This window comes from Alosa alosa, chromosome 6 (assembly GCF_017589495.1).
Source record: "Alosa alosa isolate M-15738 ecotype Scorff River chromosome 6, AALO_Geno_1.1, whole genome shotgun sequence".
In the NCBI taxonomy this organism is placed as follows: Eukaryota; Metazoa; Chordata; class Actinopteri; order Clupeiformes; family Clupeidae; genus Alosa; species Alosa alosa.
The window spans coordinates 5,632,945-5,657,396 of NC_063194.1; the positions used below are offsets into that span (position 1 = coordinate 5,632,945).

Sequence of the window (24,452 nt, forward strand, 5' to 3'; positions counted from 1 at the left end):
AATGTGTCACACACACATATTTACATACTCTTTGGAAACATGAAGTGAAGAGTCTAGGATAGGAAGGAAGTCTAGGATAGGAAGGAAGTCATACGTTGTAGGAAGTCATAGGAAGAATTCTAAGGAGGCGAACTTAAAGGAAGAAAACTGAAAAATAGCTTGTTGGTTCTGTGGTCAGGAAGTATCGTAAAACCACTAATTACTAACCCTTTTGTTCGAAGTTTTGTTCGAAGTTTTTTAATACTTCAAAATAATATTTGATAAATTAACCTTACATTTTTCAGTAGCAATAGGTGTGTACCGGTAGATTTGAACAAAATCTAGTTTGGTTCTTACCGGGGCTTTTACTGCCTGAAATATCCGATTTTGTTTACCACGCTCGGAGTTTAGTGCTGGGCTGGTGGGTGCCTATTTCCAACCTTTCTCACGGCACATCAACGGTTAGACCGAGAATTCTCGTTGCAAATCAAAATTCCACTGGAGCTCCAAGCGTATTTTGTACATGCAGCCTTACAAGACTGTTTACAGCTCTTTGAGTCCAAGTAATATGTAATTTTTGGTACATAGCTAATTTAGATACACTTATGGTGTGGGTGCTTGCGTTTCTTTAGAAATTGGCCGTCTTGGTTTGTATAGAAATTAATATTAAGTGACACATACACATAAGAGGTTGGAAATACGGGACGGTTGGTAATAGGTGACGTTCCTATAGTTATGTGCACAGGGCTGAACTCCATGTGTGCTCTGTGTTAGGAGGACGTGATGGAGCTCAATAGGAAGCTTTCAGCCATCGACAACCAGCTGAGGAAGTCCGAGCTGACACGTAAACACCTGGAGATCTCCAACAAGAAACTGCTGGGGTTCGCTCAGGTACCCCATCCCCCTCACATCTGACTGAACTCAATAGAATTACAGCTGAACACCAAAGGAAGGCCAACTATTTATACTGTTGAGTAATGTAATGGTTAAAGTTATATACACAGCTATGAAGCCCATGATAAATAAAGTTTGAATATTTGCCTGATAGTTGGTTGAAATTATCAGTTTGGAGCTGACATGTCAGGTGCCTGTGGGTGACAGCCACACTGTTGTTCCTGTGCTGCACTGCCACCTAGCGGCTGAGGAGAGCAGAGCAAGAGTCCATCTCCTCAGTCATGCCATACAAAAGACTTGAAAACTGAAAGGCTGATAAAGGCATTTGAACTTAGTGTCTGCATGCTTTTTTCCTCTCCACAGAATGTACATAAAGTTCTCTCCACCACAACATTATTCGGGATGGAAAATGGGTAAGTAGAAGGGGGTGTTTTTGACCCAGACTGTTAGTATTTTTCAATAAAATTGAAACAATACTGTTGTGTTAATGCAGCACTTTGGGGTAAATACTTCGCTGAAGTCAAACTTCACTCTTCATGCTGCCTCACTTTACAGTAAAAGCAAGTAACATGTAAAATCAGATCCTGTGCTGATGCGTTTCTGTCCACCCCCTAGGAGCCCTCGGTCGTCCCAGGCCGCTGATAGCCCAGACACACCGTCGCCCATCCCAGACCAGGCGTGCCAGCTGGCAGCGGAAGCCAAGGAGCTGGTGGACGGTGTGTGCTCCCTGTGTGTGGAGACCCCAGGTGAGGGATGTGTGTGTATGTGTGTGTGTGTGTGTGTGTGGGATGTTCAATCAGATGAATGCATTGCACCCCTTTCAGACAGACCTTTAAACCCGTTTATTGAGTGGTTATTTAGTGTGTAGGTGTCCAGTCTGAATGCGACCTACATGTTTTTAAGATTGAATGTTAATTGATCCTCTTGCGACCTTCATTATACATGTCTAGGTCTGTGAATAGCAATAGTTTGATTGGGTGCCTCTACTGAAGAGAGATGAACTATACAGGGACATAGCACATAGTAAACAACAGTGTGAGCTTCATAAAAGGTGCATTGTTAGGATAGGATGGTGGATAACTGCCAACCTTGTATCTAGAGATACTCATGTAAATTGTCTGTTCTGTGGATTTCAGGCTAACGGTGATACTTTGTTGATACGAATACATGCCAAATGTAGGACGTTACTGATGAATAAATACTGCTAAATAAAGCTCTGCGTTCAAGAAAGGAAGTAACAGCAACAGATGAGAGGAAAGATAAAGCAAACTGAGAGACGTGTAATGAGAGCGCTAGACGACGGTAATCTTGCCAGAAGATACCAGTTAGATGAGGAGATTAAAGAGCCCCTGCCGTGATTGTGTATGAGGTGCTCTGGTCCGCCGCTATGGTGATGGATGGGGTACAAATCTGTCTGGTTTCGAATGTGTGATTGGAACATATTATGCCAAGATTATGCAATCTTCTTATCTGTGGCCATATGCAAAGATGATGCAGTCTCAGTTTAGCGTGTGTGTGTATTTATGTGTGTGTGTGTGTGTGTGTGTGTGTGTGTGTGTGTGTGTGTGTGTGTGTGTGTTTGAAATTTATGAGACAACCCATGCATGAATCTACAATATGTCTCTTGACCTTCTGACACAGGTCACACGTTTCTGTTTACACATGCAAATGTATACCCCTGTGTGGATGTGTTTTGCTACCAGTAGCCAGCTTTTTTCAGAGTCTCTGCAGCCTGGCTTATTCAACAAGCACAGATGGTAGTGTGTGCAGGAACGTGAACTGAAACACACTTCACATCGTGTGTCTGTTTTTCTCCCCTTGTCTGGTCTTGCCACTCAGGCGGCGCGGAGGTGCGGAGCGACGCTGAGGAGGCAGGAAAGGAGCGCTGTGCAGAGTGAGTGTCCACCACAAACGCTGGCAGAGGACGCTGGTGTCCCTGTGGCCGGCCGGAGGCACCAGAAAACCAACCTGTCAGCATCTCTCTGTATCTGTCTCCTCACCCCTGCAGCAGTGTGTGTGTGTGTGTGTGTGTGTGTGTGTGTGTGTGTGTGTGTGTGTGTGTGTGTGTGTGTGTGCGTGTGTGTGTGTGCGTGTGTGTGTGAGAGAGAGAGTGAGAAAGAAAGAGGGAGAGGTGGAAAGAATGAGAAAGGGAGAAAGAAAGTAAGTAAGGGAGTGGTAGAAAAACAGAGAGAGAGAGAGTGGTAAAGAGAGAGGGAGGGAGAGGGAAAGAGAGTGAGAAAATGTGAGCTGCACTTGAGAGGGTGACATCCGCTGTGAAATCCATTGTCAGAGAGCACTATGGCTTAAGCTTTGCTGTTGAAATTTGAGAAGGAAGCAAAATAGAAGCTCAGCAGGTGTCAGAATGATGCAGCAGTTTTGGAACCCTTAGGGATTTTGACTGTCTTTTGTACTTTTACTGTTTTACTATTCTTAAATGCAGTTGTATCTTCAAACACTTACAATCTAAAAACAATTGCCCTGGGAAAACTCATTTAATTCAGTGACTCAATCGATTGACTAATTAAATGACTGTAATTACTCCCTCTTGAGTAGGATTTATTCATGTTTATTAATTGATCATGTCTCACTCTGTTCTCCCACAGACAACCAACTCTGTGGCCGCCACCTCCTGACAAGCAGTGTCTCTAGATGACTGGATACAAAGCAGATCACTTAGATCAGTGGACTCAGAGGATATGGCATTGACTGACCAGAGACAGAACTGTAGAGGCAAAGACTGTGAAGCTTTGTAAGTCTTGTTGATGTTAACTAGTTGAAAGCTTTATTTTTTTTCTGGATTGCATTACCGATTGATTGAAAGCTATATAGAGGAAAAATGTTTTTTTTTTCTAATACAACTGTATCTTGTAAGTATTCAATGTACCTTGTTACCATGCAGGCAGAGTGCTTTTGCACTCTAGTGAGAATGCAGATGGAGAATGATTACTTGTTATTGAATGAAAAGTCAGACAGCCCAAGGTCACCTCAAGGACTACATGTCCCATGGTGCAACAGCATCATAGGAAATAAATAGCCAAGAAGTTCTTATGTACAGAAGTCTTCAAAGGGCACTCATTTTAATTACCCAGACCACACACATCTCATCATTTGATATGATGCATATTTGTATTTGTTCTAAGAAGTGCTCTGACATTATAAATATTTTGTATTTTGAGTCCACGCTTTTATGAAGAGAAGCTTTAGACTTGCCTGGCAAATGATTGGCTTACTCTATGCAGTTGCTAGTTATAAACTTTGTAAATCTTGCCTTTCAAGAACACCACCCCCTCTTCTTGATGTCACTTTCCATGTCTATGTGGAACTCCATTCTGCTTCACAGTTGCAGTTACATAACACTGGTGCTTCTGTGAACACATCTAAGAGGAAAAACGTACTAGTATTTCTGAGTGTCAACTTGGTATCATTAGAGGTGAGTGTGTGTGTGTATGTGTGTGTGCCGGTGTCACTGCAGTCCCTCTGGTCATTTGTGAATACAGCACTTGTTAACACAATGTTCTTGGAGAGGATTTTGGTTGTCATGATGTGAAGAACTCATCCTTTAAGGTCAGACAGTGGTACATTTACAAATGCCATGTCCACTGGTACATATTATATATAAACATATATATTTACAACAAGTGTGCATGGTTTGAAATATCAACCTGTATTCCTTACCAACAGTTACTAGAATACTAGTCTGGGTTCATAGAAATGTCAATAAATAAGACGGTGTAAAATATTCTGTATCACGTTGAAATATCATAAAGACATCAGTGGAGCTTTTATCATAACCATAAAACATTTTGTGTAAGATTTATTCTGTTTATATTAATAACTGCACATGCTTTAAAAACTGCTGATATGTAGTCCTGTAAGTTTGATTAGTTTGCATCATATGTGTGGCCTAAATATCTTTTCTTGTATTGTTTTTATTAAAGCACGAACAAGCAGTTTCAGGGTTGTTTCTGGGCATTTATGTGTGCCGTATATAGGAACACTACATATTAAATCATTCATGGTTTACAAAGACACAGTCAGATAGTCAGATCTTTATACTATACTAGTATCCTCTCTAGAAATGTAAACAATTGTCATCAAAAACTCATACAACCCCCTGTGACTGCCATATAATATCTTAAGAATTTATTACAGTTTAATATCGCTCTGCAGATCTGATTTTTGCAGTCAGAACTCTGCCCTGCAAAGCAAGGGCACATCCCAGCGTTGCCATATTCCGTGTCAGCAGTATGATTACATGCTTGGCACCGCAGAGGTGAACACTGGCACCCACTGGAGCTGAGGATTTGCCACCCATCATCTCCAAATCCCCCGTCTGTCTGAGTGGAGAGGCACATGCGACAGGGGCTACACCCTGCTGTGGTGGAAAATAAAAACGTGGGGCCTACTGTTTACTGTTTCAAGCTCGCATTATTGTCACTAAAACTTGCCCTACTGTAATCCAACGAATTGCGCAATAAGGCAATATAAAATATATTACATCACGATAAGACAAAATTTCTGTAAAAATATTCATGTTCCTGACTTCTGTAGATGTTCATGTAAAAAAGGTTGTTAGTGCAGAAAAGTTGTCTCTGCGAACATGCAAACTCCTCTTCCAAGAGCAGGGCATTTCTAAAGGGCTGACAAGTGAAACTCCATAAATTGCTTGTGTGTGTGGAGACTAGTGGGAGTTCTCTTAATAGTTGTGTGCACTGTGCATTTTCTTTGGTGAGTTGTAGCGGTGGGTCGCTATTTTCAAGGTGAGGGGGTGGGAGGGCTCAGCCTCTCTAGCTGTGCACTATTCCATGCAAACACATGCCGAGCACTCGTGTGTGCAGTCAGTTAAACCAGAGACTTTCTAATGTGGAGACACAGCACTCAGAAAATACTCCATAGAAATGCATGGGGCTAGTTTGTCACGCCAATATGGCCGTTGTCTACACATATCCCACCCCTTCCTCGGCAAAACGTCGACATGTGAATACATTGAGCCAATCATGTGGTGTGATGTGAATACATTGAGCCAATCATATGGTGTGTTGTGAAGACATCGTGCCAATCATGTGTCGTGATCTCGCCGCTGGAGCAAGATTGGTGTCGTGAAGCCTTATAACCTTGCCAAGCAGTTCGACCCAAAGACTGTGCCCGATGAGTGCCCATAAAACGTTGGTATATGGCCGCCGAGTGGAGGGACTTGCCTAAAGGGACTTTGGTTAAACACAACAGCTTGCCCTGGCCACTGCTTAATATAAACCGATGCTACATGCAGCTGCAAAGGCATTCATAACGTTGCCTCATTGCATCTGGGTGTCAGTTTCATCATGAGTTACATGAGCGAGTCTGAGAGTGCTGCTTTGCAGCTTTAATAGAGCTTGTTATTCCAACAGTGCAACGTTTGTTACAGCATCTATAAATTAAGATAAATAAGAAGAACATTGCAATCAGGAGAGACAGAAGTTAATGTGAACATGACAATTGCACCATGGAGATTTTTTTCAGGACAACTTAATCTAGTCAGCAAAGTATTTGTATTTGAATGTAAATCCAAAAGTACATACTAAATAAATATTTCTGTTATCTGTTTCTGATAACTGTTCAATATCAACCAATGTTACAGGGATTTGAAGTCTAGGATTTACAACAAACTTGTTTTTATATTACATTTATAATTTCCATATCTTGTAAAACAAAATACAAGTAGACAAGAACATCAATCATTAATTTCATATTGTTTTGATTATGAAGATAATTAAAACAATTAAGTCCCTTTAATTGTCATGTTAACAACAGTGTAAACGATGCAAGGACTACAGAATGAATGAAGTTCCATAAACTATCCTGTTAAACTTAACAGCAAACTATAAAGAATTTATAACAATTTATAAACAATGCATTACCCATTATGTGACTTCGGCTACATAACAATCCAGATTCATACCTGTATCAGGTTCAACAGAACATTATTTACATCTCTAAATGTCTACACATCTGAGAAGTGAAGCGTAACAGTGCTGATCACGAACCAGCCTTGCCTCCTACTTATGAATGATCCCGTATCCATATTTAAGAGATTCCTGACTCCTACTCATAAATGATCCCTTATTCATATTTAAGGGATTCCTGTCACCACATCAGTGATGCTGAGATTTCCAAGAACAGCACTGCACACAATCTTTGCCCTTATGATTGGATCCCCACCATTGCCATGCCGCATGAGATACACCTGTAAGTCCTTGAGGTGATTGTAGTGACCACAGATGCAGAGGACAGCTACAGACCCATTTGTAAAACATTCATATACATGGTATGTTAGAAATGGAGCCAGAGGTCAGCTTCAGGCCTTCCTCCTGAAGGCCAGATCTGTGGAATACTCTCGGCATGTGGTCCTGAAAAGTAAAGTTCTGTATTTCCCCATTCATGTAGCATCATAATATCATGACGGTCCGAAGTAAAACTATCCCTTGGTCAGACAGAAGAGAAACACAGACATCTCTATCGCCACCATGTCCAAGCAGAGACAGGCCACTGGACTTCAGAGATATGTCCATAAAAGACCCATTTCATCAAACCTTTCCATTCAAAACCCGTCCACAGGGGTTTAGTGTCGAACACACACACACACAAATTCATAAGCACACACGCATTCATTCATTCAGTCATTCATTCATGCATGCGTGCGTGCATGCACTTGAGCTTTCGTGATACAAAGATCCAAGCTTTAGGCTGAGAGTGAACTTCACTGCTGCGGCCCTCGTCTAAGAGCGCTGTGCAGGGGGTCAGGTGTTAGAGGTGGCTGACCACATCACGCCACCTGCTGATGGTTCAGAAGGGCCGTTGCAGGAAGGCGAGCGGGGGGGAGCCCACGCTGCTGGGGCTGCGGAGGTGCGCCTCGAAGGAGCCGGGGGTCATGCCCATGACCGTGTCCATCTGCGGGATCTCGCCTTGCAGGAAGTCATCCTCCTCCTCCACCGAGGCCTGAGAGCAGCAAACACACAGGGGCCATTAGGGGGCGTGACACTACACACAGGGGCCATTAGGGGGCGTGACACTACACTGAGAAATCAGCCTGCTCCTGTATGTGTTTGCTTTCCAGACTGCGTTTCATATCATTGTCTGCTCTATGTGTTGTGTACTATTAAATATGACTACTAATTAAATAAGAAAATACCATGTGCTAGTTATGGTACTACCCATATACTATTTGCTTTCCATAGAGTGGGTAAGTTTACAGTAAATTTACATTTATTCATTTAGCAGACAACTATGTCAACTATATTACAAATATTACAAGGGATTACATTGTCCCTGGAGCAACTTGGGGTTAAGTGCCTTGCTCAAGGGCACAACAGTGGAAGCTGGGTATTGAACCCACAAAATTCAGTATTAGGTTTACATTAACATTACAAGTTTACAATTAACACAATATTCCGAATAAGATGCTGCAATGTAAACAACATTTTCTGATTGCCTCAACTCGAATGAGGTCATTGTTCGAAAAAGCAATAATTGAATCAAGACGCGGGGTATTCCGATCTTATTATTATCGCATTATTGAAGTGTATCGTAAGGATGTATAACATACACCTTAATTGCATTAGAACATCCTCTTACAACTTACGGAGCAGAACAAAAAGAAATGTGGGATGCTAATTACAGAACCTTTAGAACCTTGATCAACCATCTTTAATCTGTTGTAATCAAACTATGCTGTGTACATGTTAACAGGAATATGAAAGGAATATTCTATTAACAACTCATGTAAACAACCATAATAACAATTGTCTTATTCTGACTAAGTTAATAGTCAGATGATTGCTGTGCATGTACACAGTCCTTGTGTGCTTGTCAAGGGGCAACTGAAGTAGAGAGAAACATCAGCTTACAGTCGGTGTGTGTGTGGTCAACAAGATGCAGCAAGCTTTGAAAAAACATCTCAAACATCTGACATAAACAGAAATCTTTCTGCAGGCTAAGACAGCAGTTGGCAGTTGTGTCAATGAAACCACACTATTTGTCACTGGAGATGAACAAGGAGACACAAGCCACATGACTTAATGACAAACTTTAAGACTGCTATAAATCAATGCTCTTGGAGGAATTAACAGAAGGATTTCAAACATGCTTCTGCACAATCCACATGACATTACCACCAAACCAGCAGTTCATGCTTAACCCTTGTGTTATCCTCAAATCTTACCGACACTCTTTATCCTTGGGGTCAATTTGACCCCAGCTAAATAAACCCTCAGAAAATGATTATAATTCATATTGTTACCCAGTTTTTTGTGACAGGTACTTAACAAGAGTGTAATAACCACCATCAAAAGCCCTACAAAACAATCCCACCCCCCCCACCCCTTTATGAACCTTGGAACCCAGGCTGGCAATATTGCCCATCCAGTGTCAGCAGCCCAAAGGCTTGCTGTTGCTTCGACTTTTGACTTATACAGTCCTGCCAAAATGACTTATATGTAATATGTACTTGTGTATGTAATAACGATAATAACAATATGTTCTCATACTATTCAAATAATAATATCCATAATGTGTCAAATATTCATGTATCCTATGTTTCATACAGCTGGGGTCAAACTGACCCCAAGGAACATCAATGTACAAAATATTTGTACAGGACATTGAAAACAAATTATTGTACAAATTTCATGCTGTAATATTGTACAATGTACAACTCTGTTGTACCCTTCAATTGAGGAAAAGTCATGAAACATGAAGCAAAAGTGAACCATATATTTTATGATGTTAAACGTTGCTTGGGGTCAAATTGAAACATGAGGGTTAATCACTTGAAGTTAGGTTTCACCTCAAAATTGCACTTACTTTTCTGATATCCTTCTTTGGGGCATCCACCATGCAGTCGGAGGGCTCTTCCCACACCTGATATAGAGGCTCAATCAGCTTCCCTGACCTGGGAACGGTGGGAGGAAGGTCAAACCAATGCAAAACCAAACTCTCACACAAGCTATACAGTGAACTGTAAACATTCTCACTCAAACAGAAATATCTACCTATTAATGACTGGAAGGTCTGTCACTGTGTGTGTTTGTCTGTTATTCCCATATCTCTCGAATCATTTGTCAGACTGATTTCAAACTTGGCAGGTGCAGTGTAGTGCCAAGTTTGACGTTGTTTAGAAAATAAATACAAAAGATCACTGAAAGGCAACTTTTTGAACAATGTTGCTGGGCAACCATATAACCGGTTCCATTTATTCTGATTGGATGATCTTGATGATTTGTCTACTGATGATTAAAGTTCTCCAGAAAAGAAATTGTAGTCCAATATCAATAGAAACATGCCAGAACCACAATAATAAGGGACACTGCCCTGCAACATTGCTCAAAAACGTGAACGGTACTGTCTTTCTAAACTCTTTTTAATAAACTGTCTGTACACTTACAAAGTTCTCAATGATTCGGTTTACATGTAGGGACCCTCATTATCCTCATTTTATACCGTGAGTGTGGTGCTATTTTAAGCCATATTAGTAGTATAGATATAGCGATTTCTTTTTTACTTTAGCTATCATTATAAGCTAATCAGCGGTTTATAAAACTAATAAAACTGGTCACATTCGATTAGCATGAAAATAAATCCCAGAGAACGGTCGACACGTGTGTTATTAACCCCTAGGTTCATTTTGTGCCAGATTTGTCCTTTAAGATATTGTTAAAAGATGCCCCATGCATCATCAGTTTAAGATGCACACAATGGCTTTTGCGGCTCCAGCTACAGTAGGCACTCCCTCTCTCACACAACACTGCACTGAATCAGCGCACAAGGGTAGAAGGTCATACATGACATACATGTCAGAAGAGAAGGGTTAGGGTATATATCTTTTTGTCTAACTGTGGGGTAGACAGCAAATAAGCTAATTTCTCTAAAAGGTGCCATGTTCCTTTGAGGTTGATTTACAGGAGGAGTACATGCTTCCCAGCGTACCTCTTGAGCAGGTAGGGGTCAAAGGGGAAGAAGCTGTCCAGAGGGTTGGTGTTGGCCGACACAGAGTTTCCCCCCACTGAGCTCCGGATGACAGGCAGTGTGCTGCGGTTGTTACGCTCGATGATGGTGTAACAAAAGACGAGCTGGTACTTCCTGTGGACAGATGACACAAAGCTTTATAAGGAGCTTTGGACTGGTCAGACAGGTTCACATAACTATACCCCTGAAGACAGGAAGCTAAGCCTTTCAAGCCTTGTAAGTCCACAAGATTACATTTTACATCTTATAGTTTAAAAGAAATTAGCACAGGTTCATTCTAAAATGCTAGGATAGCATTTACAACTCTCTTGGCCAGACACATCATTTTATTAAAATAGAAGGATAAGTCTCCACCTGTATTTAAACACTGGATTAACAATGTTGTGCACTATTTAACACTTAAACAAATTCTTTATTATTTACAGGGTAATAACATTAAATTCAGTAATATCTGTCAACCTGTTCTTACATTGGTTGAACAGATGGACTTTAATGACATTGTATAATGTGAACGTCCCCCCCCCTTTTTTTTTTTTTTTGTTTTTTCTTTATAATATGTCAATCTGTATGCTGTGATTTTGATATATACCCCCCCTTTTTTTTGTTGTCTTTTTTTCCAGTAGTGGTGCGATGTGGGTGGGTGGGTGGGTTATGTGTCCGTTGTTTGTTGTATATGAAAATACAATAAAAAGACTTGGGCTCTAGGGTTGGGCTGATGGACGATGTCATCATCCATCGTGAAGGTTGATGGACATCATGATGGGAAGCAACCATTGTGATGCCACGCCCCCACCCACGCAGTAACTCTATTGACCCCCGCTTTAACATAGGCTAACACATAAGATAATAAGAAATAAGAAATAATAATAAACAAGAAAATAATTCCTGATTGTGACATTGTTATTGTCTTTTTTACATGTCTTGCACTGTAGCCTACCCTGGAAATCCAGAGTTCTCGCGAGAGCACAATGAAATTGTCAGAGATTTTTAAAGTATATATACTCTTTTTGATCCCGTGAGGGAAATTTGGTCTCTGCATTTATTCCAATCCGTGAATTAGTGAAACACACACAGCACACAGTGAGGTGAAGCACACACTAATCCCGGCGCAGTGAGCTGCCTGCATCAACAGCGGCGCTCGGGGAGCAGTGAGGGGTTAGGTGCCTTGCTCAAGGGCACTTCAGCCATGCCTACTGGTCGGGGTTCGAACCGGCAACCCTCCGGTTACAGGTCCGAAGTGCTAACCAGTAGGCCACGGCTGCCTGCATGCTTGTTGCCGCCCCTCGAGTTGGGCAATTACATTGTTCTTGGCCAGACCCGTAATCTTTCTAGATTACCAGGGTCTGGATTTTCCAGGCTAACTGTAGCCTACATTGAACTTAATTTTTTTATATGTTAGCAGAAAATAGTCCTAATGAATTATTATTATTACAACTAGAGGAAATTCTTGCAGATTGTCACGTATAGCTCTAATATTTTTCCGAGGCTACAGCACTGAAGCGCCAAATGCGTTCTTCTCCACCGTGTTTTTAAGAAACCATAGATGGGTGTGAGTACCGAAACAATAATTCCTGCACACGCCCCAGCTCCTCTAGTCGGCATGCCCGGCAATAACATGGAATGAGATGTGTAGCGTATGAGGTTGGTAGCCTACAGATTAGCTTACTGAAGATTTTAGATGAGTGACCGCGATAGTAGTCTTAAGGTTTTTTTTTGCTAGGCTCAGCTAAGGCTGCCAATGTATTTCACTGGTTGGTGCACAAGCAAATGTTCAGATTGGTTGTCTGTTTATCTTTTACACGGTTTTCACTGGAGCAGTTCTTGCACACAACTGAGGTAGCCTATGTCTCTTAGCTGTGCACTTTAAGTTATGTCATTTTATGTAGAATTCTATACATTTATTTATGTATCTAGACATATGGTAATTAGTGTAACTATAATCCATGCCCCCAGACAATATCATCATTTTCCATCACGATGTTTTACTGTACACATCGTCAAATGCCAATTAAGAGGACATCGCCCAACCCCTAGAGCTTTCCCATAGTAGTTCCCATTAATAGTCGTTTTCAGAATGCTTTTCTATAATAACAGGCTCAGATGACACTTCGCTACACACAACACTCCTAAAAACAAACTAACACTAACAGCTGACTTTGTATTGCACAACCTAACAACAATGGCCAGTGGGCTCGGCAATGAAGTCAGGGAACAGGCAAAAGAGGAACTAAAGCTAATTTAATCTTGTCGCGATCATTTTTTCGATTTGAGAAATGTTGAGGAAAATCCAGAGTGCAAAAAAGTGCAATCATGTGTGGGTCAGCAACACAGTGGTGTCACACAAGTCAACATCCGCATTTGCTTGTTGCCAGTTGCTGACATGAGGGCTCCGTGTCTGGGACTGTTGGGGGGGGCAAGGTTACCATGACGACACGGAGATGCTGTGCACCACGTACCTGGTAATGGCAGCGAACATGTTGGTGATGGCGGGCAGGCAGACCTTGAGCGGGTTTAACTGGCACATGACGATACGTTCCAGATTCAGGCTCTGTAGATACGCCAGCCCTAAAGGCACCCAGAATACTGAAGTCAATACAACTGTATTCAATGTAACTATACTCAGTTCTTCACTTCCAAATACAGGAACAGGTGAACAAAGCTTTATAAACATGGTTCATAAATGTGGTGTCCTAATGGAATAACGTAATCACATACTACATAGACTACACCAAGAGTACCATCACCTCCTGACTTCTTAACTTATATTAAAGTACAGAAAACTTTCCAGAGCATGAACACATTAATGTATTGCATAGATTAAAAGGCTTATCCAGAAACCAGCTAACCAACACAACAGCGCAACATGTATAAAAGTATAAAATAATCAAAACTACATTCACTCTCCGTGTATAGATCAAGACAGACTTGTGGAACAGGCTGCAGGGCAACAGTCTGACAGCCTGCATGAAAATAAGCATAAATGCTCCGCACTTGTAAAAGAGTGCAACCGCCACCGTACCACCTTGACCAACACATTTTCTGGGGGAAACCCTGACCCACGGCTCCACTCTGGTCTCACCTTTCTTCATGTTGCCCTCCACGAGCGCCCTGTGCCTGAACACCAGCGTGTAGAAGATGGCCTGGCAGGCGGCGTAGAAGGGCCCGTGGAGCGTCACATCACAGAAGGAGCGCGAGCTTGCGTCCTGGTTGTCGATGTAGAGATGTAGCCATGGCACCAGCAGGTCCAGACACGCTCTCACCGTGCTGAGGAGAGATGAGCAGATGGAGGTCAGTGACAAGAAACTCAAGCAGTGACAAGAAACTCAAGCAGTGACAAGAAACTCAAGAGTTCAGTTTCGCCTTATCGCCACCTCCTTACAAGAGCAGCACAGTGAAGGCCACAAGGGGCTGGCGACTTACGGTACGGGCAGGAATTTGGCACGTGCCAGGAAGCTGCCCATGTAGCCGGCGGCTGCCTGTCTCAACACAGACGGCTGGGATGGGCTCTGCAGCTGTTTCCATAGGTGGTCTAGAAATGCTTCAGCCAGCCCCTGAGACACAAAACACACACACACACACAACAAATAAACATAGGGTGAGGATTTAAACCAACAAATGAGCAATTAAATACCAGGAACCGCACAGTAAAACTACGCCCTCGGTCAATACCCACCAGGCGGAAGCTGCAGAGGTAGAAGACGCAGTACTGCACGTGGCAGGAGGCGTGCGTGGGCAGAATCAGCTTGTCAAACACAGCCAGCAGGTCCCGGTACAGCGCTTTGGTTCTCTCCAGCTCCAGCACAGCTGCGGCAGGGAAGCAGAGTTTTTAGCAGGAACTTTTAGCATATTTTTGGGCCGAGTTCAGTGTGTTTGTTCTAGATCAATTGTAACTGTACTGTGTGTCGCTGCCCATAAAGTATCAATTGGGTTGAAAGAGACCAAAAAAAAAGCCTCCTTTTTAGCTCTCGTCATTGGTACCATCAGGGCATTCAACAGGGCTTTGCTCCCTCCAGCTCCATCTCACCTGATGCATGGAGATGGAAGGACCTCCAGAATCCCTTTCAACTTTGCTGTGTGTTCTGAGGGTGTTGTATGGGGCAGCCGTGGCCCACTGGTTAGCACTCTGGACTTGTAACCGGAGGGTTGCCAGTTCAAACCCCGACCAGTGGGCCGCGGCTGAAGTCCCATCCTTTCATTAGCAAAACCATTCCAAAGTGCTCAAATGGTTCATATTATAGTAAATGCCAATTGGGTGTGAAAATCATGGAGCATAGTGGCTTCAGTACTGTGGAGTCCATATTGTGTCTCTTACCATTCTGGTGGCACACGTCCTTAATGAAGGCCAGCAGGACCCCCATCAGTGTGTCCAGGCGCTCTGCCACAGGGTGGGCCATCGCTGTGCAGTCTGGAGGGGTGGGGGCCAGACCCGAATCTGTGTCCTCATCCTGCAAAGGGCAGCAGAGGGCAGACAAGGACAGGGATGACTTGTCACAATCGGAGTAGGACTTTTAGGATTTATGTCAGGTGTTAGTGCGGATACGGTGGCTTTGGATTTCCTCTAAAAATCCTGCTGACGTGTCAGGTTCACGTCGAAGCTCATTCCAGTCACTTTCATTAGTATGCTTCCAGTCATGTAAAATGCTCTGCTTCAGAGTCAAGGACAGAGTGATGTCAGAGCTCAGATTTATGCCAGAGACTCACCCGTGCAAGCCCTGCGTGATTAGCATTCTGTGCAGCAGGGTTTTCTACCAAGGACAGCAGAGCTACACGGACCTACCATATCAAACAGGCACTCGTCCTGCGATGCTTCGTCGCTCTTCTGTTCAGCGTTTTCTTCCATGTCCTCAATTTCAACACGGGACGCACTCACCTAGATCACACAGACATGCCCACATTAAACACTAGATTTTGAGTATATGGAATGTTTTACATCCAATTTGTGTCACGTGTACTTTGTTTCTTATTGCCAGCTTTCCAAGAGACCGAGAACCACGACGCTTAAAAGGTACCCTTAACAAGATTTACTCTCGGGGTGCCCTTCTGGTTGAGAAGCGCAATAATAAACACTCAATAAATAAAGAGCTGGGGTAGCATGCAGTAGTCTGAAAAGTTGTGCGTTCAATTCCCGGCTTTCACTGTTGTGCCCTTGAGCAAGGCACTTAACCCATAGTTGCTCTGGGGACAATGGCCCTTGTAATATAATTGACATATAATATAATATGTAAGTCACTTTTGATAAAAGTGTCTGCTATATCAATAAATCTAAATGATACTGCACTAACTACGAACAAGAAACAGCACATCGGAAGTGACTGGACTAGCAACTAGTCTACCAAACAGTACCCCTAACAAACATAATGGGCAACACAGCACATCAGTATCAGTGCTATATGAAGGCTATATGAAAACAAGTCAAATAGAACGGATCAACTCACATCCAGTGTCAGCATTTTACTGATGAGGAGTTCCAGCATATCTCGTCGCAGAGTTGGGATGTACACTGTGATTCTTAGCAGGTTATGAACGTAACACTCCTGAAAACAACACAACAATTTCCGTCTGATGCTTGTCAAACAATTTGTCAGAAACATTACAGAATCATGGCAACCTCTTACTTACAAGAGTTCTTGAAGACTTCTGAACAAAAGGGAAGTGATCAGTGAGAATTGGCATCAAGAATCTACTTGTTCTGTAGGCAAAAAAGTCCACCACTGAGAATACGACATATTCAAGCAACACATATGAACTACATAATTTTGCATGATTAAACAGCGACTTATCAAAAGAACACTTACGATGGAACATATCTTGAAATAATTTGCAAGGCTTGATGACAGTGCTCAAAGTTCCTAGGGAGGTCTGACATGAGGGGGGAAAATTAGTTTTTTAATTTAAGCATCAAACAGCACTATTGAATTCCGTGTTTATTCCATGCCAGACTCACACCGATGTACTCACTTTCATCATCATCATCTGAATCAGAAATATCCACATCGCCCTCCCGGATTCGCACCCTTGCTGCAGAATGAAAAGAGAAGTTACAAAAAAGACCAGTGCAAAGTCAGAAATACCATGCCCAAACTGTAAGACCAAGCGGAAGAAGAGGTGAGGTGACCACCAACCAGGCGTAAAATTGGAGACGACTATTTTGAGACAAGTCCTGAGGTACACTGTTTGGGCAGATACAAGGTTGCTCAGGAAAGACAGATATTCATCCACAACAGCTTGACTCCGTCCCAGCCAAGGAAGTCGCTGCAAACATAACAAATTACGGTTTTAAAAAGGCCTATTCCATAAGTTTCATCTCTGTATACTGATGCAATATTCAATCCCAGTGGTTCGCTCACCAAGACAACGTAGATAAGTTGCTCGTGGTCTTTGTTTAACTGAGTGACACACGCCCTGAATTCTTGTAGCCAATTTATTATCTGAGCGTCCTGGTGAGAGAGAGAAAGCAATTGTATATATATAAAAAAAGTTATTGCCACATTCCACAATTGTGTATGCCTACTGAAATTCGTCACCTACTTTTATGTCAGGGTCTGTCAATTGATGCTTGAGTAGTTCGTAATCTCCTTTGTCACCCTGCAATACAAAACCATGGCATTGAGTCCAGAGACAAATGCTAATTCTCTCAAGATGTAGCTGTGACATCACATGTATGTTACTGCCATAATGTTACACTTTACAATACCTTTTTAAATTTAGCCAACGTGTTGGCAACATAATCGCCGAAGCGCACTGTTTTCATTGGAGGAGTGTTGAGGAATTCCCGACCGTCTACTTCCATGGTTTTGACTCGAATCCTCAGCTCAGTTTAACTTTCTATGAAATGACAATGAAGATGATCATAATATATACATTAGTGTACCATAAAATTATACTTATTTCACCAAACAAAGAAACCACACTAGTTTGTTACGCATGTGAAGTAAGTTTACGTGCAGCTTTCTTGCTAACGCTAGCATATCGCATCTGAGATTTTGTAACCCTGCTATCTCTATATTTTACTATTTGTGCTACTACGCTATGGTAGCATATTTCACTTATACTTACAAAGACGGGTATGAGTCGTAACAAAAACCCTTTTAATGTAACGAAAAGCTAAACAATTTCGGGCATAACACATGTGCCAACATGCTCAGGTTTTCACAACAGGAAACACGTCAGTCACTAAGCCTGCCATAGAACAAAAGCATACAGTAGGCCTAAATCTGATTCCACAATGAAACCAAAAGGGTACCCTGCCATCTAGAGCAGTGGAGAGGTAAAATCATCAGTGCACAAACAATTATAGGCCTCTGCTATGCTGCTTCTGCAAGTGTCGTGTCCTCACTAGTTTGCTAATAATTTGGAGAGATCAGCGAGTGATGAGCTGTATTTAACATGACCCACAAATACTAATTAAACATAGGCTATGGTTTAACCTAAAATCCATTGTCTGAATGTTGGTTGAAAGAGTTTCTTTATAAAGATTGACAATGTCTTTAGTTTATCCATTTATCCTGTTGTGGTTCAATGAACTCTGTATTACTGAATTGTGTCTATATTTGGTATAATGCATGTAATTTGTCATTTGTTATTTATTTATTTAAAATAGGGACAGTATATATTAATACAAATTAAAAATGTTAATGTGTATATAAGATCATAGCCAGTGACTAATTTCCCTCTTTAAGCTTGGGCATGGTTGATGGTCCCTAATATATAAGAATATGTTAAGTACATAAAACAACATTAACAATAACAACAAACAAACAAGCAATGTAAAAATCAAGCAGACTTATGACAGCAGTTTTGATTGTCCAGTAACCATGTTTTTAGGTGTTCAGTAAATAAGGTAAGGGTTGACAGTTCACATATTGCGCTTGGTAGAGTAATTTCCTGTGTATTAGCCGCATTGTGTATAAGCCACAGGACAGTGTCTTATGCAAGTTAAAAGAAACAAAACCATATTAAAGCAACACCAAAGAGTTTTTTGTACCTTATAAGAACCTTATAAGAAATTGTTTCAGTGGTTCATCAATTCATAACAGGGTGAACGGCACTTCTGCATTCGCTCCGCGGCCCTCTATCGGCTATAACCACACTATGTAAGTTTGCCAGATCGGGTAGTGGAGCTGTTTCGATGGAACGAGACATAAGAAAGTACAAATTTGACTTGCATCTGATGTTGCAATACATCGTACTTTCATAAAATCATGCAACATATTCTACCTTGTCTGTGGACATTGTTATTTGCAAAGCCGGTGCTGCATAAACAAATAGCGTGTATGCGACAGTAGAAAAGTTCTTTGGTGTTGCTTTAATACCATATTAACTGTCCCCGTGTATTAACCTCATAGCTGAAGAGCTGAACTGCAAAATCAATGTATAAGCTGCGACTAATAGTTGGGAAATTACAGTTTTGTATTCCAGGTTTGAGAAACTCTATAAGTCAAAGTCAAAGTCAAAGTCAAAGTCAGCTTTATTGTCAATTTCTTCACATGTTCCAGACATACAAAGAGATCGAAATTACGTTTCTCACTATCCCACGGTGAAGACAAGACATATTTTACCAATTTTAAGTCCACAGACAAACATAACATTCAAGTAAACAAAAAAGTAAGTAAATAAGTAAATAAGAGGTCACATATAATAATGAAAAAATAAGAGCAGCAAAATTTTGTTGAAATTGTGCATAGACAGTCAGTAAAAAAACTAGTGCAAAGTCAGGCCAATAAGAGGCTTGGGTAGTTCTGTTTGACCTGAGTAATAAAGAAAGTGGCATAGTGGTGCAAGTTATGTAAGAGCAGCAGAAGTGTTGTGTTTTCAGGACAACAACACCAAGTTGTAAAGTGTACAAGTGTGCAAGTGTTCAAGTGTGCAAGTGGAGTAGTGCAGGCGGCCATTGTGGGTCCAATGTCCAGGATGTTATGTAGCTGAGGGTGGAGGGGGGAGAGGAGGGAGAGAGTTCAGCATCCTTACAGCTTGGTGTATGAAGCTGTTGGTGAGTCTGGTAGTGCGGGGCGGGCTTCTGTACCTCTTCCCAGAGGGCAGTAGATCAAACAGATTGTGAGCGGGGTGACTTGCATCACTCACAATTTTGGTCGCCTTTATGGGTGAGGTGGGTGGTGTAAATGTCCTTCAGGGAGGGGAGTGAAGCACCAATGATCCTTCCAGCTGTGTTCACTATGCACTGCAGGGCTTTCCTGTTGTAATAATTTCCTGTTCTATAAGAGAATACAGCTTGTCCAAAGGCACTACGCCTATAATGGGACTAAGCAATCCCCTCGAGCCTGCTCTGGTTTGCTTGTGTGGATTTACCTTTTTATCAATCTTGTAGTGGAGGTGGGGCTAGACAAGGATATGTTTTAAATACCAGAACAGAGTCAATTTAACAGTGTTTTCCCAGCTTAGAAATTCAAGTTTTTTCAAAATCTGATGGTGGTGGTATGTTTTGGGTTTTCTATCTTAAACTTTAAGAGCTTGTTTGTATGTTTTAATTGGCTTTAGGTTGTCTTACAGCCAATTCCCAGCTCGTTATTCATTAGGTCATAAATGTGACATGATCATTGCATTAAAATATAATCTGACAAAGTTTCAAAGTTAAAGGAGAATTCCGGTGTGATATTGACCTAAAGTGTATTGAAACATGATACCGAGTGTGAACGTATGTCTCATAGCCCATCTCGGCTTGTCCCCTGCACTCCAAAATCTGGCTAGTTAGCCGATGCTACCAACAGCTTTTCAATAGTGGTGCCCGACATCGGACTAACCATGCAAATAAATCACTGTTTTACACCCATTTCACGAGGCTCAATGTATCTCCACACTTCATTGGTAGACTTCGAGGGGCCCTGACATTTAAAGCGAGACATTGAGAACTTTGAAAAGCACTGGTAGTTTACTTACAAGACGATTTATACAGACAGACCTACCTTCAGAGTTTAAGCGTTTGCAGCCATCTTGAATAAGAGTAAGAATGAACAGGTATGATAAGGGATCAGATTCCAAAAATAATTCAGTGGAAATGCATGGATTCCAGTTGCTGCTACTGGAAGAAACTGGAATCCATGCATTTCCACTGAATTATTTTTGGAATATCTTATCGTGACTAAATTCAAGATGGCTGCAAACGCTAAACTTCGAAGGTACTGTCTGTATAAATCGTCTTGTAAGTAAACTACCAGTGCTTTTTCAAAGTTCTCAATGTCTCGCTTTAAATGTCAGGGCCCCCGGAAGTCTACCAATGAAGTGTGGAGATACATTGAGCCTCGTAAATGGGTGTAAAACAGTGATTTATTTGCATGGTTAGCCCGATGTCAAGCACCACTATTGAAAAAGCTGTTGGTAGCATCGGCTAACTAGCGCCAGATTTTGGAGTGCAGGGGACAGGCCGAGATGGGCTATGAGACATACGTTCACACTCGGTATCATGTTTCAATACACTTTAGGTCAATATCACACCGGAATTCTCCTTTAAGTTGTTTCTTATATGTCTAAAATAGGACAGGTTAAACTTTGTTCACTGTTTTTTGTTTTTACCTGCTTTTTTTGAAGCCATATTGTGAATCAAAGATCACTCCTATTTAAATTCATGCACAACCTCAAGCTTAACCCCCCACACCAGAAGGTTGGGGTCTGTATTGGTGTTTGCCCTTTTCCTAAAATACATACAGACAATCTTTGACACATTGAGGTGTGAGAACTCTCTAGCCAGTTACCTACATCACTAATGACAGCTGTTAGTTCTTGTAAAGCATATCACATTTTGAGCAAGTACAGAACTGCATCATACATTTGGCAGGTTACATGTGGTGGACAGCAACTTGACATATAATTTATATAAAGACTAAATAGCAGTGGTCCTAAGACCGAACCCTGTGGTACACCAAGATTGTTGTCACACATCATTGATTTCATGCTTTACACTGTATCCTGGATTAAATGATTCCATCCATTTCAATGTGTTAAAAGTAATAAAAAGTACAAAAAACAGCCCCAATAACACTGCCTGCATCAAGCTTGGATTTCATGGTTTCCAAGATGAAGCAGACGACAGTCTCAGTAGAATGATGTTTCCTAGTTTAAAGTATATGGACTGTTGTCTAGATGTTTAGTGAGTTGCTCTGCAACCACTTTTTCAGCTATCTTAGAAATTGTAGGAAGTATACTTATCGGTCTATAATTACTAATTATTGTAGTCTCCTGATTTGAGGATTGGTGTAATGACAGAACTTTTCCAGGAGTCTGGGAATACACATTTATTTATTATGCTGGTTATTGGTGCAGTGAGGGATTGTTTATGAGTTTTAAGAAACATTATATCCATACCAAATACATCTTTGGCTCTAAAACTTTTCAGGCCACAGATGAAACTGCCGGCCTGCATACTGAGACACTGTGGAGATCAAAAAGTGTTCCCTGCTTACGGCACTGTTTCCTTTCATCTTTTTTAAAAATGTTTGTCCAGATTTCTTTAATATTACACCTTATTATACTATCATTTTCTTTACAACCACCATACCACACCACAGAAGCCAACTGAAATAATAATACTACTAAGAATAATAATACAAAAACACTTTATTTCTTAAGAATAATAATACAGATATTTTATTAGGCTATGACCCTCATAAAAAGGGGGAAATTAAAAAAAATGCTGTCTTTCTTTTTCTTAGAATTCTCTCAGTGGTTCCCAACGAAATTATTGCTGCTTAGGCTACAGTTAAACTTTTATATACAGTACATTTACACATTAAATATCTATCTATTTAAAAATCTGTCTATAACAGCAGTGAGGATGCATACATGCAAAGGCTAAACTGTTGGTCTTCCCCAAGTGAAGTCTGATGTCATGCCGGAAAAGTTAACCCATATAACATTACATTCTGTAAATGATCAAGCATGACTTTGTGCCCACACCATTCATACCACATTCATTATTCAAACAGGCAATCTTGCATAAAATTATAATTTAATTATAATGTGGCAAAACTAATGCCAAGCTTCAGTGAGACATAAAAATATTTTATTTGAAAAACAACACTCATTCATTTGCATCTTAAAAATGTAATTTCCAGGCTGTAATAGTAAACATGATGGTTCAGTTTGAGTTGAAGATAATGAGCGGCAAGCAAACAGAGATAAGGGGAAGCTAGGTTGGAAAATCCACCCTATTTGACCAAAGGTCGTTGAGGTGTGGAAGGAATATAGTCTATTGTTATTGCAGCAGGTGGAAAGAAATCTGCCATTTTTTTTATTGCACACAGCTTTATCTTCATCAAGCAAAAAGTCTTTATAAAATTAATCTTCAAACCATGACTTTCAAATTCACATTAATTTCCATCAAAATTAATTATAGGAAAAATAAAAATATAATTTGGGAAAGAAAAAAAGTGTTAAAACTCTTCTCGTAAACATCATACAAAATTCAAGTGGAGTTCAACAGTTCTGGATCGTCAATCTGTGGGGTTACATAACATAAAGAGGAAAGAGGTTAGGTGACAGTGAAAAAATAAATATACGAAGTCACAACTTATGATCCCTTTTGCCCTTTTGAGTTGCCCTGAATGCTATATCGATTAATTATTAACTGAACATATCCCAAGTTTCCCTTTCAGACAGTTCACTTCATGACTTAATTGTTGTGTGTGTAAAGTTTTAGGCTACTAGGCCTATAGCCTGCTATTGCATACGGCAAGGAATTATGTATAGGCCTAGCCTATATTTACATATACCTTGTCTCATACTAGCAGGCGAATGGCATAATGACGTCATATGGCAGATGTTTCCGTTGTACTCTCTAGCACAGGGACTTCTCCTTCAATAGCTGCAGACGCGGTGTGCACGTTTTCTTCGGAGACTGCCACTGGGACTATTTGGGCATCTGGGAGAGTTGAGCGGCCAGTTCTTGTTCTGGTTGCACCACTGTGACCCTGAGCTGCCCCGTTCCTCCTGAAAGACCGACTTATTCCACTAGTGAGACGACTGGAGAATCGCCTCACAACGCCTGCCAACCCTTTCTTCTTCAACAAACCAACGTCATCCTCCAGGTCCTCCGGTGGGACTTCGATGTTTCCCGTATACCAAAACACCCACCATATAAGACTTAGGAAGATAATGATTGCTCCAGCATAAATGAGAAAGTCGTAGAAAAATACATCAAGAAAGACACCAAGCAGAAGAATGAGCAGGCCAAATATGTCAAAGGCAACGGCAAGCCAAAATGCACAGGAACATCGTCCTAACCCATCAAAGCCAGGCTCCATGTCCAAAGAGTTTGGATTCTGTTTATTCCCACCTCCGGCCATTCTTTTCAGCGCTTTTGTCCGTATCTTAAGTCGCGTACCATTTCAAAAGAAACCCGTTTTACTACAGCTCGTGTAAACTGATCCAGGTGAGGAAACTCACCGCTACACACTTACCTGCGCGAGGGCACGAAGGAGTGGCCGTGGAGGGTGTGGATGCGCTGTCGTAACAACGGTGAACTTCGCCAGCATAGAAAGGCACACGATTTGGTTTACAGTGCTTCCGCACGCCGTTCTATTCAGAATGAAAACTTAAAATGTGGAATTTAAAGCTATACGTCTGTCACC

General features: G+C 41.4%; 3 protein-coding genes across 7 annotated transcripts in view; 1 reads left to right on the top strand and 2 right to left on the bottom strand.

The window, feature by feature from the left end:
- si:dkeyp-72e1.9 (syntaxin-binding protein 4) overlaps nucleotides 1–4,829 on the top strand; it is a 54,879-nt gene extending 50,050 nt beyond the window's left edge. For all 5 annotated transcript variants that reach the window (XM_048246960.1, XM_048246962.1, XM_048246959.1 and 2 more), the window contains 5 exons: nucleotides 754–870; nucleotides 1,237–1,286; nucleotides 1,489–1,619; nucleotides 2,713–2,767; nucleotides 3,477–4,829. In XM_048246960.1, coding sequence (XP_048102917.1) covers nucleotides 754–870; nucleotides 1,237–1,286; nucleotides 1,489–1,619; nucleotides 2,713–2,767; nucleotides 3,477–3,522 — 399 coding nt within the window. In that variant the 3' untranslated portion in view covers nucleotides 3,523–4,829. The remainder of the gene's footprint in view (nucleotides 1–753; nucleotides 871–1,236; nucleotides 1,287–1,488; nucleotides 1,620–2,712; nucleotides 2,768–3,476) is intronic.
- Nucleotides 4,830–6,585: 1,756 nt separating this feature from the next.
- On the bottom strand, nucleotides 6,586–18,046 carry rrn3 (RRN3 homolog, RNA polymerase I transcription factor). The gene is made up of 18 exons (XM_048246946.1): nucleotides 17,929–18,046; nucleotides 17,567–17,697; nucleotides 17,401–17,457; nucleotides 17,220–17,309; nucleotides 16,995–17,124; nucleotides 16,831–16,890; nucleotides 16,668–16,731; nucleotides 16,492–16,561; nucleotides 16,308–16,406; nucleotides 15,650–15,742; nucleotides 15,185–15,317; nucleotides 14,546–14,676; nucleotides 14,293–14,423; nucleotides 13,952–14,136; nucleotides 13,329–13,437; nucleotides 10,834–10,986; nucleotides 9,712–9,799; nucleotides 6,586–7,848 (listed from the first exon to the last, which is right to left on the bottom strand). The coding sequence occupies exons 2-18, from the start codon at nucleotides 17,660–17,662 to the stop codon at nucleotides 7,696–7,698; spliced, it is 1,842 nt and encodes a 613-aa protein (XP_048102903.1). The 5' UTR covers nucleotides 17,663–17,697; nucleotides 17,929–18,046; the 3' UTR covers nucleotides 6,586–7,695.
- Nucleotides 18,047–22,422: 4,376 nt separating this feature from the next.
- Nucleotides 22,423–24,315, bottom strand: si:dkeyp-72e1.6 (transmembrane protein 238-like). Its single transcript, XM_048246362.1, has 2 exons — nucleotides 23,595–24,315; nucleotides 22,423–23,320 (listed from the first exon to the last, which is right to left on the bottom strand). The coding sequence occupies exon 1, from the start codon at nucleotides 24,165–24,167 to the stop codon at nucleotides 23,631–23,633; it is 537 nt and encodes a 178-aa protein (XP_048102319.1). The 5' UTR covers nucleotides 24,168–24,315; the 3' UTR covers nucleotides 22,423–23,320; nucleotides 23,595–23,630.
- Nucleotides 24,316–24,452: the final 137 nt, after the last annotated feature.

Coding starts and splice junctions, on each gene's coding strand:
- rrn3 (XM_048246946.1), bottom strand. CDS start 17,662: ATGGAAGTAGACGGTCGGGAATTCCTCAACACTCCTCCAATGAAAACA. Junction 14,677..15,184: donor GGACGTGTGCCACCAGAATG/GTAAGAGACACA, acceptor TCCCTGCCGCAG/CTGTGCTGGAGCTGGAGAGA. Junction 7,849..9,711: donor CAAAGAAGGATATCAGAAAA/GTAAGTGCAATT, acceptor TGCTGCTCTCAG/GCCTCGGTGGAGGAGGAGGA.
- si:dkeyp-72e1.6 (XM_048246362.1), bottom strand. CDS start 24,167: ATGGCCGGAGGTGGGAATAAACAGAATCCAAACTCTTTGGACATGGAG.